Source organism: Podarcis pityusensis (assembly GCF_964106645.2).
Source record: "Podarcis pityusensis genome assembly, chromosome: 16".
Classification (NCBI taxonomy): domain Eukaryota; kingdom Metazoa; phylum Chordata; class Lepidosauria; order Squamata; family Lacertidae; genus Podarcis; species Podarcis pityusensis.
Window position 1 is genome coordinate 21,078,631 of NC_138041.1, and position 13,727 is coordinate 21,092,357.

At 46.9% G+C, this 13,727-nt stretch overlaps 1 protein-coding gene across 2 annotated transcripts in view; it reads left to right on the forward strand.

Annotated features, from left to right (window-relative positions):
• Positions 1–984: 984 nt before the first annotated feature.
• RBM19 (RNA binding motif protein 19) overlaps positions 985–13,727 on the forward strand; it is a 103,829-nt gene continuing 91,086 nt past the window's right edge. For both annotated transcript variants that reach the window (XR_013980589.1, XM_080986223.1), the window contains exons 1-10: positions 985–1,162; positions 2,450–2,632; positions 4,471–4,602; positions 4,772–4,813; positions 5,988–6,204; positions 9,983–10,281; positions 11,576–11,656; positions 12,172–12,250; positions 13,150–13,221; positions 13,515–13,715. Coding sequence is in view for 1 of the 2 variants with exons in the window: in XM_080986223.1 (XP_080842349.1) it covers positions 1,127–1,162; positions 2,450–2,632; positions 4,471–4,602; positions 4,772–4,813; positions 5,988–6,204; positions 9,983–10,281; positions 11,576–11,656; positions 12,172–12,250; positions 13,150–13,221; positions 13,515–13,715 (1,342 nt within the window). In the remaining variant the exon portion in view is untranslated. The remainder of the gene's footprint in view (positions 1,163–2,449; positions 2,633–4,470; positions 4,603–4,771; positions 4,814–5,987; positions 6,205–9,982; positions 10,282–11,575; positions 11,657–12,171; positions 12,251–13,149; positions 13,222–13,514; positions 13,716–13,727) is intronic.

The window sequence follows — 13,727 nt, forward strand, 5'->3', positions numbered from 1 at the left end:
CATTTATTCTTTGGCGTAAGGTTTGGCCTGTTTGTCCAATATAGAGAGCTGAAGGACACTGTTGGCATTTGATGCCATACACAATGTTAGATGATGAGCAATTGAATAGTCCCGAGATGGTATGTGTGATGTTGTTGGGGCCAGTAATGGTGTTGTCCGGGTGTATGTGGCAGCAAAGTTGGCATCTGGGTTTATTGCAGGCTCTGGTGCCAGTGTCCGTGTTAAGTCTGGTTGTAGTATTATTGTAGTATTATTGTGGGTTAGGAGTTAACATCTGTTAATGTTATGTTGCTATTTATACTATATGGAAATGCATAAATATGCCCTTCACCCACAAGTCTCAAAGATCACTAGATAGCCATAATTTAACAGTACGACAATGCACAGGTGTACAAACATTTAAAGGGGGCTTTCAGTGCAGCACTGGACTCACGCCACTCAGTATGGCTTTTCATTTGCTTACCAATTATTATTCTTATTAATTTATTTATAATGTATCTTTGCTGCCTTTCATCCCTAGATCTCAGGGCGGTTCACCAAAATTTTATATATATATATATATATATATATTCTCGGTATCTTTCTGGTTTTTTTGTTTTTTTATTATGCATTTTGTGTTTTATATATATATATATATATATATATATATATAACAAAATGCATAATAAAAAAACAAAAAAACCAGAAAGATACCATGAATCCCTGCTTGCACAGCACATCCAAAAGGATATCAGTTGTTATATGTCTCTTCGAAAATAGGGAAAAAAACAGGGAAGTCACTCTATATGTCTATGGTCCCCTGGTCCTATTCCCGTGCGAGGATTTCCCCCGCAGAAACTCCACTCAGAACCGGAAGTGGCGACAAGGCATCGTTTTGCTCTGCATCCCCTTTGGGTTACTTCCCAATCTAGCCTCAGCCGCTTTAACAGAGGAGGAGCTTTTCCTCCGCCGAGCATGCGCTTTAGCGGGAGGGTGGAGCCTCTTGTCACGTGACCTCGAGCTACCTCGCAACATGGCGGCGCCCAGGGAGCGGCGTGGCTGCCAGGAGTAATGTTATTTCTCCCTTGAAGCGCTTCTCGTTGGATTCCGGTCCTGAAAGAGGGGGAGAAAACGCAGCTGCTTCAAGATGTCGCGGCTTATCGTGAAGAACCTGCCGAACGGGGTGAGAGGCGGTGTGCAGAAGGCCGTTTGGGCTGGTGTGGACGTGACTCGTGTGGGGTAAAGGGACTCTTGGCCAAGAACATAACAGTCCGCTGGATCACGGCAGCTGTGTGCTACTATCCATAATGGCTATGCTTTATTTCCAGTGATAGAGGCGTTATGCCTCTGGTTCCCAGCTGAGGGGATTCATAGGTGGGGAGAGTTGTTCTTGGGCTCGAATCCTGCTTTCCCACAGCAATCTGGTTGGCCAGGGTGAGCACAGGAAGCCGGACTAGATGGGCCATTGGTCTGACCTAGCGGGGATCTTATGCTTGTATGTGCTTAAGGCACAAATGTGAACACAGCAGCACTCCACACTGCTTGTGATCCCCAGCAACTGGTATCCAGAGGCATACTTCCTCTGGTAGTGGAATTAGCACACAGCCATGGGGCTAGTATTTGTCTAAGCCTCTTATAAAGCCATCTGTGTTGGTGTCGATCACTGTCTGTTGTGGGAGAGAATTCCATAGTTTAACTATGCTGCAGGGATAAATTTCTTTTCTTCTTTTTGAGTGCTTCAGCATTCAGCTTTATTGGATGTCTAGCGTTATGGGAGATGGGGATGTTCTCTACATCATGCATAATCCTATACATCTCTATCGTGCTGCTTCGTCTTCACCTTTTCTCTAAACCAGCCTTTCTCAACCTGTGGGTCCCCAGATGTTGTTGAACTACAACTCCCATCACCCCTAGCTAGCAAGCCCAGAGCTCAGGGATGATGGGAGTTGTAGTCCAACAACATCTGGGGACCCACAGGTTGAGAACTGCTGCAATAGCCCCAGATGTTTGCCACTTCATTATAAAAACAGGCCTGATGGATCAGACCAAAAATCTACCTAGCCCAACTTCCAGCCTCCCACAGTGGCTTGAAGACTCCTCCTGCCCGCAGACTATCTGCTGCAGGGATGGGGAGCCTGTGGTCCTCCAGATGGTTTTGGAATCCCAGCTCCCATCAGCCCCATTGCTAGGGATAAAGGGTCGCAGCTGAGTGGCAGAACATCTGTTTTGCTTCCAGAAGGTCTCAGGTTCAATCCCAGGTAGGGCTTGGAGAGACCCCAGCCTGTAATTCTGAAGAGCCACTACAAGTCAGTGTTGACAGTCCTAAGGTAGGTGGACCAATGGTCAGACTCAGTGTAAGGCAGCTTCCTGTGATGGGAGCTATAGTCCAGCAAGACCTGAAGGGCTTTGGGTTTCCCGTTACCAACATGTTGTGTTCTTAACACTGCTTGAACAAATCTGTTTCCTCTAGATGAAGGAAGAGCGCTTCCGGAACCTCTTTGCTGCATTTGGCACGCTGACCGACTGCAGTTTGAAATTCACCAAGGATGGCAAATTCCGCAAATTTGGGTTTATTGGCTTTAAATCAGAAGAGGAAGCCAATGTGGCCCTTGCCCATTTCAACAAAAGCTTCATAGACACAGCCAGAGTGACGGTGAGGTGTCTTTCAGATGCACTATAATGTCAAGTAATGGTTTCAGGATGTTGAGGTTTTTTGTTTTTTTACCAGGTGGGGAGAAAGAGTCGGGATTGCTGTGCAGTACTCTGAACCTAGCTGCCTATGTAATAGGAATTTTATGGTCTTAGATATATGGTAATGCTCATAAGTGTACCAACCAAGCACATACATAGATCAGCACAGGAAGGCCAACCTGGAACCATTTTGAGTCCTAAACTGACCAAATCTTTTCTCTGCAAGGTCAAAATGGAAAAGCCTCCCCATTGTCTTTTCCTACACAAATCCTGTCTGTGTTTGAATAGGGTGTGAGCCTGTGACTTGGCCCAGGAACTAAGTATTTATCATTAAAAAAGACTGGCCAGGCTACCCAGGAAATCCAATCAAGTAACCTGCCAGACAGGAGATAAACAAGGACAAGAGAAAGACAACATTTAAATTTCTGTGATGTAGGTATGATGTATCTGAGGGGTGGTCTTAGGTTACACCCCTTCTGTTATGTATGTATGATGTTTCTGGGGGTGGTCTTGATCTACAGGGTGGCAATTTCAAAAGTCTTTATAAGGCCTTGCACACCAATTTTCTCCTCCTTTCCTGCATGTGAGGGGAGCACCCTGTTGCAACAGATCAATAAAGATCTAGCTTACTAGCTGCTTTGCTTCTCAATATTCTCTGGTTGGCCTCTGTTATTTTCTCCTACCAATCGGGAACCGATGTAAGGACTCTATATGGGCTCTTGGATACCCCATAAGGGAAAAGGGCAATTTTTGTTTACAACACCTATCAGGAAGACAAAAAAATAAAAATAAAATATGGAGTGGGTTGTATCCAACTAAGACCACATTCACACAGCAACTTATTCCATTTCCCTGTCATTTCCTTGCCTATATCTGCACATGACTTACTTCCAGAAATATAATGTAATATAGCACAAGTTTAGTGTTAATATCTCTGTGATTTGCTTCCATAACCCCCCCCCCCACAGAAATTAGTACTAAACATGCACTATATTCTTGGAAGTAGCCTTTATGTTGTGTGAAAGTTCATATATACCAGATTTACCGTATTTTTCGCACCATAGGACGCACCGGACAATAGGACGCACCTTGTTTTAGAGGGGGGAGAACAAGAAAAAAAATTCTCCCCCTCTCTGCCCAGCGCCCCTTCAATTCTCCCCCTCTTGTTTTCCCGCTCTAAAACAAGGTGCCGTTTAAGGTGCGTTCAGGCGGCTACCTTGGAAGCCTGGAGAGTGAGAGGGGTCGGTGTGCACCGACCCCTCTCGCTCTCCAGGCTTCTGGTTCCTTTTGACCTGCTCTTTGGGGCTGGCGGGGGGAAGGCCACCACCAGCCCCAAAGAGCAGGTCAGGGAGCAGCGGAAAGGCGCAGCTGAGAGGCTGTTGCCATAGCCGCGCGTCACCTCTCCAGCCGGGAGTGGGTCGTGGGGGGCTTCTTTTGCCCCGCGCGTGCTCTCCCGGCTGGAGAGGTGACGCGTGGCTATAGAGGCTCCTGCCATATCCGCGCGTCACCTCTCCAGCTGGGCGAGGGTCGCGGGGGGCTTCTTTTGCCCCGCGCGCTCTCTCCCGGCTGGAGAGGTGACGCACAGCTATAGAGGCTCCTGCCATATCCGCGCGTCACCTCTCCAGCTGGGAGAGGGTTGCGGGGCTATGGCTTCTTCACTCCATAGGACGCATACACATTTCCCCTTCATTTTTGAAGGGGAAAAAGTGCGTCCTATAGAGCGAAAAATACGGTACTTGAGTCTAATGTGCCATCGAATCATAAAGACCTGCACCATAACCATTTTTTATTCTTTTGCAGGTTGAATTTTGTAAGTCTTTTGGGGACCCACAGAAACCCAGAGCCTGGAGCAAACACTCTCTCAAGCCCACAGTGTTAAAGGAAGCTCCTGAAAAGTTTACAAAAAGTTCTGGTAATAAAGAAGCAAAGCAAGTAAGTTTTTTTTAAAAAAATTCACTTTGTCAAAAATATCTTAAGGAAAGACCTCTGGTGTTTGGTTTTCTTGGCTCTGTCTTTTCTTCTCTTGAGAGCTGTCTGCAAATTGGTATTAAATGTGTCCTGTCATTTTAAAGTAACCCTTTTAAAAAATCATATTTTTCAGGAGAAAAAGAAAAAGAAGAATCGACCAGGGGAGTTAAAGGAGGCAAGCATAAGCTATTTATTTATTGGCTGCATTTATGTCCCACCTTTTTCTCAAAGGAGTTTAAGGTTGTGTACGTGGTTCTCCCTCATCTCACTTAATCTCCCCCCCCCCAAAAAAAAAACAAAACCTGGGAGGTTGGTTGTGGGCTAAGAGACGGTGACTGGCAGAAGATCACCCAGTAAACTTCATGGCTGAGTGGAGATTTGAACCCTGGTCTCCCAGGTCCTAGTCTGACCAGATTCACTGCCAACTCCCCATAAAGCATGCTACATATGCAGCAATAACTTGGAAATACCAGGGTGGAATTACCGAAGGATAAGAAAGTACTGTTTATGTATGTGACGACCGTGGCTAGAATACTATTTGCCCAGGGATGGAAAGAAGAAAGAGCCCAGTCGAAAGAAGTATGGATAATGAAGATGATGGACTATGCGGAGATGGCAAGGCTGACTGGGAAGATCAGGCACTACGAGGATAAAAAAATTAATAGAGAATGGCATAACCTTATAGAATATATTAAGGAACATCGTAAAGATTTAAAAACGTTAGCAGGATTGACATAGCACTGTAACTTAAAACGACAAAGGATAAAAGTGAAGTACAGTGTTACCTTGGTTTACGTACTTAATCCGTTCTGGAAGCCCATTCTTAAACTGAAACCGTTCTTAAACCAAGGCGTGCTTTCCCTAATGAGGCCTCCCGTCGCCAGTGCCTTTCCACCGTTCATATTCCGTTCTTAGACCGAGGTAAAGTTTGCAAACCGGGACACTACTTCCCGGAGACACTACTTTGCAGAGTTTGTAAACCGAATCGTTCGTAAACAGGGATGTTCTTAAACCGAGGTACCACTGTATAATAATTTGGATAAAGGTAATTAGATGCAGTTAAAAAAAAAAGATAAATTTTGGAAGCCAAAGGCGGGGTGGGGGGAAGTCTGGGGGTTCAGGGAACCCCATAAAGATACAGATATGAATTATGGTTTAATGTAAACCATGTGTAAAAAACTTGTTTTTGAAATTTTGGAAAAAAAGAGGGCAAAATGCCGGGGTGAAACCAGGGACCTTCTGCACATGAAAGATGGACTCTCCTACAGTGCTGGGAAGTCCCTTCATGCCAGCTTTTGAGGTTCTTTCTTACCTTGGTGACCCCTTTTCCATCTCCCTCTTTTTGACAGCTGGAAGAAGAGGAGACGTTTCAAGACTTCCTGGCAGTGCACCAGAAGCGGTCCAAGGCGGCCACGTGGTCCAACGATGCCAAAGTGGAGGAGCCCAAGAAGAGCAGAGCCAAGCAGACGGACGATTATCTGAACTTTGACTCTGACGGGTCAGAGAGCCTAAGCGAGAGGGAAGCCGAGGATGGAGAGGAGGAACGAGAGGAGGGAATTACCCGAGGTAATTGGACATAGGGCTTGTTTGGGAGACTCTGCGTCTCACAAGTGGCTTTGCTCTGCAAGGACACTCTAGCTCAGTGTTTCTCAGACTTGGGTCTCCAGCTGTTTTTGAACTACAATTCCCATCATCCCTGACCACTGGTCCTGCCAGCTAGGGATGATGGGAGTTGTAGTCCAAAAACAGCTGGAGACCCACGTTTGGGAAACACTGGTCTAGTTAGTATAGCAGAACAGCAGGGCTGTGCATGCATACACACTCACTCCAAGTCTCACAGGGGGGAAGGGGGTTGAGGCCTAAACCGAATTGAGCTGAGGTGTGCCCAGTTTAATTAGGGTTTTACACAGGGGTCGCCAAAGTTTTTGTGGCTTCCCGCAGCCAATGGGAAGCCGGCCAGCATCGCGGAAGGCCGTCCCCGCTCTGCTCTGTGCCAGTTTAGCGTGGCGCACAGGAGCCGACTGAGCAGCAGCGGGGGTCCATGGGCCGGTTAAACGACCCTCATGGGCTGCTTGTGGCCCATGGGCCTTTAGGTTTCCAACCCCTGGTTTAACACCTTAATTACCTGTGTTTTTTGAGGGGGGGAGGGGGAAGAAGGACGAGTTTCATTTCCTTGGTTTTTGCGACGCCACCTCAGTACAGAATTGTCAGTTTGCGTGTCTTAGTACAGAAAGTATTGATCTGACGAGTAGAGATCTTTCTTGTTTTGCTTAATTCAAGAGGGTTCTCGGAAGTTTTCTTTCTATGTGAAAGAAACAGTCAGAAGGCTCTAGTTTGGGTTATTTTTCCTGGGAAGCTGAGTACAGCTGGTTTAAACTGGTTTTGTTATCCTTTCTGCCAAGGTTGTGCTTGTACAGTGGTACCTTGGGTTACATACGTTTCAGGTTACAGACACCGCTAACCCAGAAATAGTGTTTCAGGTTAAGAACTTTTCAGGATGAGAACAGAAATCGTGCTCCAGCGGCGTGGCGGCAGCGGGAGGCCCCATTAGCTAAAGTGGTGCTTCAGTTTAAGAACAGTTTCTGGTTAAGAATGGACCTCCGGAACGAATTAAGTACCTAACCCGAGGTACCACTGTAGTTAGGCCAGGAGGAGCCTGGGTTTCTTACTTTCTCTTTCTACCTCTTTGTTCTAGTGTTCTGTTCTGTATGCTACAGTGTTAAGGTTTAGTCTTATAATAAGTTATTGTAAATTACTTTAAGTTTTAAGTCTGCTGCAACTAAATTTCTTATGGACTGTGCCAGTCCTGAATGTATTGGATTTGTGACCATTATGCTCATTTGCCTTCAGTATAATCCTTTTTCATAGGGCAAGATGCTTTATTTATTTTAGTTCAGTATCTCATTAGTCCTAACCAATATTAGTCCTTCTCAGAGGAAACCCACTGAGATTAATGGACATGACTAAGTTTGGCCCACTGATTTCGATGGATCCACTCTGCTTGTGGATATAGCTTAGGTGGATATAAACTGATATCTTAAAAGGCTGCCCAATAATGCTGATTTCTTGGTGGAGCCCATAAAACAGAAATTAAAATATATAACAGGTTGCATAGCCAACTTAAGATCTACTCAAAGTAGACCTGTTGAAATTAATAGGCCTAAGTTACCCATGTCCATTGTTTTCAATGGGTCTACTCATACTGCTGGATGTAGCCCAATAAATATGTATGCACAATATATATGTATATTTACAAAGCAATAGAAAACGTTTATTTAGTTAACCAATTTTATATCAATTTTTAATTCTTTTTTTTTGTAAACCCGCATACCTCCAACTGTTTTATGCCACAATAATGTAAAATATTAATAAGGATATACCAATAGAGTCAACATACTTTAATTACAAGTAGACACAAAAAAATTATCAAGATAAGAGTCGGCACATTTTTAAACACATTTACGGACGTAATAAAATTACATGTCTAAACAGAAAGGTTTCCAGCAGTTGTTGAACACAATGCAGTGAAGGGGTCTGTGTAATATGAATGCAAAACGAATATTTACAATACAATGCCACTGTTTGCAGCATAAAAGGCTTTCCTAAAAAAAAGGAAGATGAAAACCAGATGATTCAAAAGTACTCATCTCACAAATGGACTAACGGCACTGGAACACAATGAAATTTTATTGAATTACAGTGGTGCCCCGCAAGACGAATGCCTCGCAAGACGGAAAACCCGCTAGACGAAAGGGTTTTCCGTTTTTGAGTTGCTTCGCAGGACGAATTTCCCTATGGGCTTGCTTCGCAAGACGAAAATGTCTTGCAAGTCTTGAGATTTTTTTTCCGCTCCCCCCCCCTTTATCTAATCTGCTAAGCCTTTAATAGCCTTTAATAGCCTTTTAGCAGCTAATCCGCTAAGCCTTTAAGCCTTTAATAGCTGCTAAACCGCTAATAGCGCTAATCCGTTAAGCCGCTAATAGGGTTGCTTCGCAAGACGAAAAAACCGCTAGACGAAGACTCTCGCGGAACGGATTAATTTCGTCTTGCGAGGCACCACTGTACTCCATTGATCCCATAAAAATAAACTATGTTTAAACTCTGCATGGAAGTAAAATATATTTAAATTATGCACTTGTTAAAATTGGTTTGTTTTTGTTTTTTAAAAAAAAGAAGACTGGGATAGTAAAATGTTTCACAGGTTGGGAAAAGACCACAGGAAGGTGCCAGGGTGGCCTCTCTAGGGAGTGCATTTAACAGCCATGGTGCCACCACTGAGAAGTCTCTTTTTCTTTGGAGTGACTTGCTTCTGTTTTCGTTTGTTGGTGGGTCCTGTAGCAGGCTCTGGCACCGTCCACCATGTGCCGAGGCCCCTGACTGCTTCCTCCCAGTGGATTAGCAGACCTTTATAGAAAAAAAAGTTCTCCTCCTGCCACTATAAAAAGGTAAAGGGACCCCTGACCGTTAGGTCCAGTCGTGGCCGACTCTGGGGTTGCGGCGCTTATCTCGCTTTACTGGCCGAGGGAGCCAGCATACAGCTTCCGTTTACCTTCCTGCTGGAGCGGTACCTATTTATCTACTTGCACTTTGAGGTGCTTTCGAACTGCTAGGTTGGCAGGAGCAGGGACCGAGCAACAGGAGCTCACCCCGTCGCGGGGATTTGAAGTGCCAGCCTTCTGATCGGCTAGTCGTAGGCCCTGTGGTTTAACCCACAGCACCACCCGCGTCCCTCCCTGCCACTATAGGTATTTACTAATAGTGAGACTTGCTCCCTCTATGGCAGGCATAGGCAAACTCGGCCCTCCAGATGTTTTGGGACTACAGCTCCCATCATCCCTGGCTAACAGGACCAGTGGTCGGGGATGATGGGAGATGTAGTCCCCAAGCATCTGGAGGGCTGAATTTGCCTATGCCTGCTCTATGGCCACATTAACACCACACATTGGAAGTGCTACTCTACCACTTTAAACAGGCCCAAAGAATTGTTAAAAGTGGTCAGGGGACAGTTCCCTTCAGAGAGCTACAATTCTTAAGAGTTCCCTGGAATACTGGGGCCTTCAGCTCTCAGCACCCTTAACTGTAATTCCTTAAGGGTGATGACACTTGTCCGGAGAGGCTCTCTGTTACCCTCACAGAGCTGCCATTCCCAGAGTGGTTTAACAGTCAGTCCCTCTTCATAGACAACTGGGAATTGTAGCTCTGGGAGGTGAATGGGGGTCTCCCTCTCTCTTTAAATCTGAAGCCATCTTGGTCTGTAAGCAAGTCCTTTGCTTACCAGGTAGACTCCCCAAAAAGCACACAAGGAGGTGACTCTCTGTTCCTTCCCCTTGTCCCCAACTTCCAGGAAAAGAGAAAACCTCTGAGGGCAAGATGGCGGCCAGGCAGGAGCTCTCTGACATGGACTACCTGAGGTCTAAAGTGGTGAAGGGCGATGGGTCCTTGCCTTCGTCTGGGGAGGAGAGTGAGAAAGAGGAGTTAGACAGCAGGGACTTTGATGGAGGAGAAGAGGAGGCAGAGGATGAGAAGCCCCACCAGAAGCAAGCCCCAGGCGCTGTCCTCGCAACGGGACCTGGGCTGGATGAAACGATCAAGGGACAGGGAAGTGTCACGAAGGGGAAGAAGAAACTGAAAGATGCATCCCAGGTAGGTCCCCAACCCAACCCTGGATGGCATTCTACTTATAGTGTAGACCAGTGTTTCCCAAACTTGAGTCTCCAGCTGTATTTGGACTACAATGTCCATCATCCCTGACCACTGGTCTTGCTAGTGAGGGGTGATGGGAGTTGTAGTCCAAAAACACCTGGAGACCCAAGTTTGGGAAACTCTGGTCTAAGGGAAGGGAAGAGTTTTCAAGATGAGGGCCACATTCTGTTCTCAGCAACCTTCTGGAGGCCACATAGCAGCAGTGGTTGGGGCCAGAGTCTAAAGGGGGAGGCAGAGTAATAAATGTAAATTTTATCTTTTGTACAGTAGGCTAGTTTCTGTTTCTTTGTTTATTACATTTGTATCCCACTTTTCCTCCAAGGAACTCAAGGTGGCATACAAAGTTCTCTTCCTCTCCATTTTACCTTCACAACAACCCTGCGAGGCGGGTTAGGCTGAGAGGCAGCAACTGGCCCAAGGTCACCTAGTAAGCTGCATGGCTGAGTTGGGATTTGAACTGTGGCCTCCCAGGTCTTAGTCCACACTCACTGTTGATGTGCAAACCAGGCAGGTGTTAGGTATGTTGAATGCATTGTCTGACCGGATATTAGGCAGTTTGTGTTGTGTTCCAGCATGCCTTGGCCTAGAGAGGTTCTAAAGGAAGCACCACGAAATACCATATTTTTCGCTCTACAGGACGCACTTTTCCCCCTCCAAAAATTAAGGGGAAATGTGTGTGCGTCCTATAGAGCGAATGCAGGCTGCACGGCTAAGCCCGAAGCCAGAACAGGGAGACGGAGCACTGCGCAGCGCTCTGTCTCGCTGTTCTAGCTTGGGGTTAGCTGCGCAAAGCCTCTGCAGGGCAGCAGGGTGAAGGGACCCCGCTGCTCTGCGGAGGCTTCAAAGGCTGCGCTCCGGGGGCTTCAGGCAGGTATCCGCAAGCCTTCGGAGCGCAGCAGGAGTTCCTGCTGCGCTCCAAAGGCTTGCAGATAGCCGCCTGAAGCCTGGAGAGCGAGAGGAGTCGGTGCACACTGATCCTTCTTGCTCTCCAGGCTTCACTTCGCTGGAGAGGTGCTGCACAGTTTTCCCTCTCTGCGCAGCGCCCCTTCAGTGAAGCGGGAGGAGAAATGGAAGGGGCTCTGTTTCTCCTGCCACTTCGCTGAAGGGCCCTGAGCAGAGAGGGGGAGAATTTTTCCCCTCTTCTCCCCCTCCTATGGTCTGGTGCGTCCTATAGAGCGAAAAATACGGTACCTCTTTAGACTTTCGTTGACGACATGTGTCTTTCTTCGCACAGGCAAAAACTTCGGCCGGTGCAAATGAGCCCACCACTCCATACACGGTGAAGCTGCGAGGCGCCCCGTTCAACGTCACAGAGGTAGGTGCCCTTTGCAGGAGCTTATCTAGGGCTCCAATCGCTCCATTCATTTAAAACGCTGTGATATCACTTTAAGCAGCCTTGACTTCTCCCAGAGAATCCTGGGAACTGTAGTTTGCTATATATGGCTTAGGCCTGGGCTATCCGAGGGAATGCATTATCCCATGCAAACCTGCCTGAGCTCTGAGATCTTTGGGGAAGGCCTTCCTACTATGCTTGGTGGGGTTGCAGGAGAAGGGCCTTCTTGGTTCAGATTTTGGAACTCTTCCCCTTAGAGAAGCCAGACCGTTGTTTTAATTTTTGCAAGCTGCTTTGAGTCCCGGCCTGGGAAATACGTGAGATATAAATAACGATGATGAAGTTGGGGGACCCCTACTCCTCTCCCAGAGCTACAGTTCCCCATGTGGCTGAACAGTCAATTATTCTTCACAAGAAACTCTGAGAATTGTAGTGTGGGGAATAGGGGCCGCCTAACAACTCCCCTGTGAACTGACTTGAACTTCTACTCTCCGCAGCAAAACGTCAAGGAGTTTCTTGTGCCTCTCCGGCCAGTGGCGATCAGGATTGCAAGGAACGCCCATGGGAATAAGACAGGTAACATTCATTTCATTTATTAAACTTACTACCGTATTTTTCGCTCTGTAAGACACACTTTTTCCCTCCTAAAAAGTAAGGGGAAATGTGCGTGCATCTTAGGGAGTGAATGCAGGCTGCGCAGCTATCCCAGAAGCCAGAACAGCAAGAGGGAGCGAAGCCGCCTCAAAGCAGGGGGAGCCTTCATCCCGCTGCCCTGAGGAGGCTTCATGCGGCTATCCCAGAAGCCAGAACAGCGAGAGGGATTGCTGCGCAGTGCTCCTTCTCACTGTTCTAGCTTCTGGCTTAGCCCCTCAGTCCCTTCCCCCACCTCCCGGAAAAGCCCCCAAGAGCCGCACTCCCTTTAAAGAGCCGCGTGGAGCGTGTGTGCGGCTCTTGGGGGCTTTTCCGGGAGGAAAGCGCCGTACACACGCTCCACGCGGCTTGTGAAAGGGAGCGCTGAGCAGAGCCTGGGATGCATACAGGCTCTGCTCAGTGCTCCCTTTAAAGAATTTTTTCATTTCTTGCATTCCCCCTCTTAAAAATACGTGTGTCTTATGGAGCAAAAAATATGGTAGTTGCTTGTCACCTGAAGGTCTCCAAGCACCGTAACGAGTGGCCTATGATGTGGAGACTTTTTGCTGCGAAGGCTCATCGCTCAGTGGCAGAGCGTCTGCCTTGCATGCAGAGGGTCCCAGGTTTAATCTCTGGCATCTTCAGTTAGGACTGGGGAAGGACTCCCGTTTGCAACCCTGGAGAGCTGCTGCCAGTCAGTGTAGACAATGCTGAGCTAAATGGACCAATAGCCTGACTCAGTATAAGGCAGCTTCCTGCCCTGCCCCAACGTAAAATCTGCTCTTTGTAAGACCTGAATGAAACGTCATAACGTTCTTCCCTGTGTGTTTCCATCCCTCTCCCAGGTTATGTGTTTGTTGATTTTAACAGCGAGGAAGAGGTGCAGAAAGCATTGAAACGAAATCACGAATACATGGGTATGTATCCACGAGGAGGTTTAATAGTCAATTTAGTTTCTGAATTTCTGGGTTTGCCAAAGATGCTTTTCTTTCCTGATACTCAGATACACGTCTAAAATTATAGTGTGTGAATGTCACAAACACATTACAAACTTGGGTACCATTTGGGTACAATATAATCAGAGCTTTGCAGATGACTTTGAACTTGGACCTAGGCTTCCCTCTTCCCTCTTCCCTCTCATTCTGTTTTCCTTTTGTGCTATGTGTTTTTATATTTATTTCTCCCCTTCGACTGTGCTTTGTTTTCACAGGTGGGCGGTACATCGAGGTGTTTCCCGAAGAGAGCGCTGGGAAGGCAAAACTCCCTTCAAAACACGTGGCCCAGGTCTGGCAAAGGACCAAGAAGGATGATGAAGAGGAGGAAGACCTCTCCGAATCCGGGAGGCTCTTTGTGAGGAACCTTCCCTACTCCAGCACTGAAGAAGACTTGGAGGCAATATTTTCCAAATATGGTAGGCCTTTGG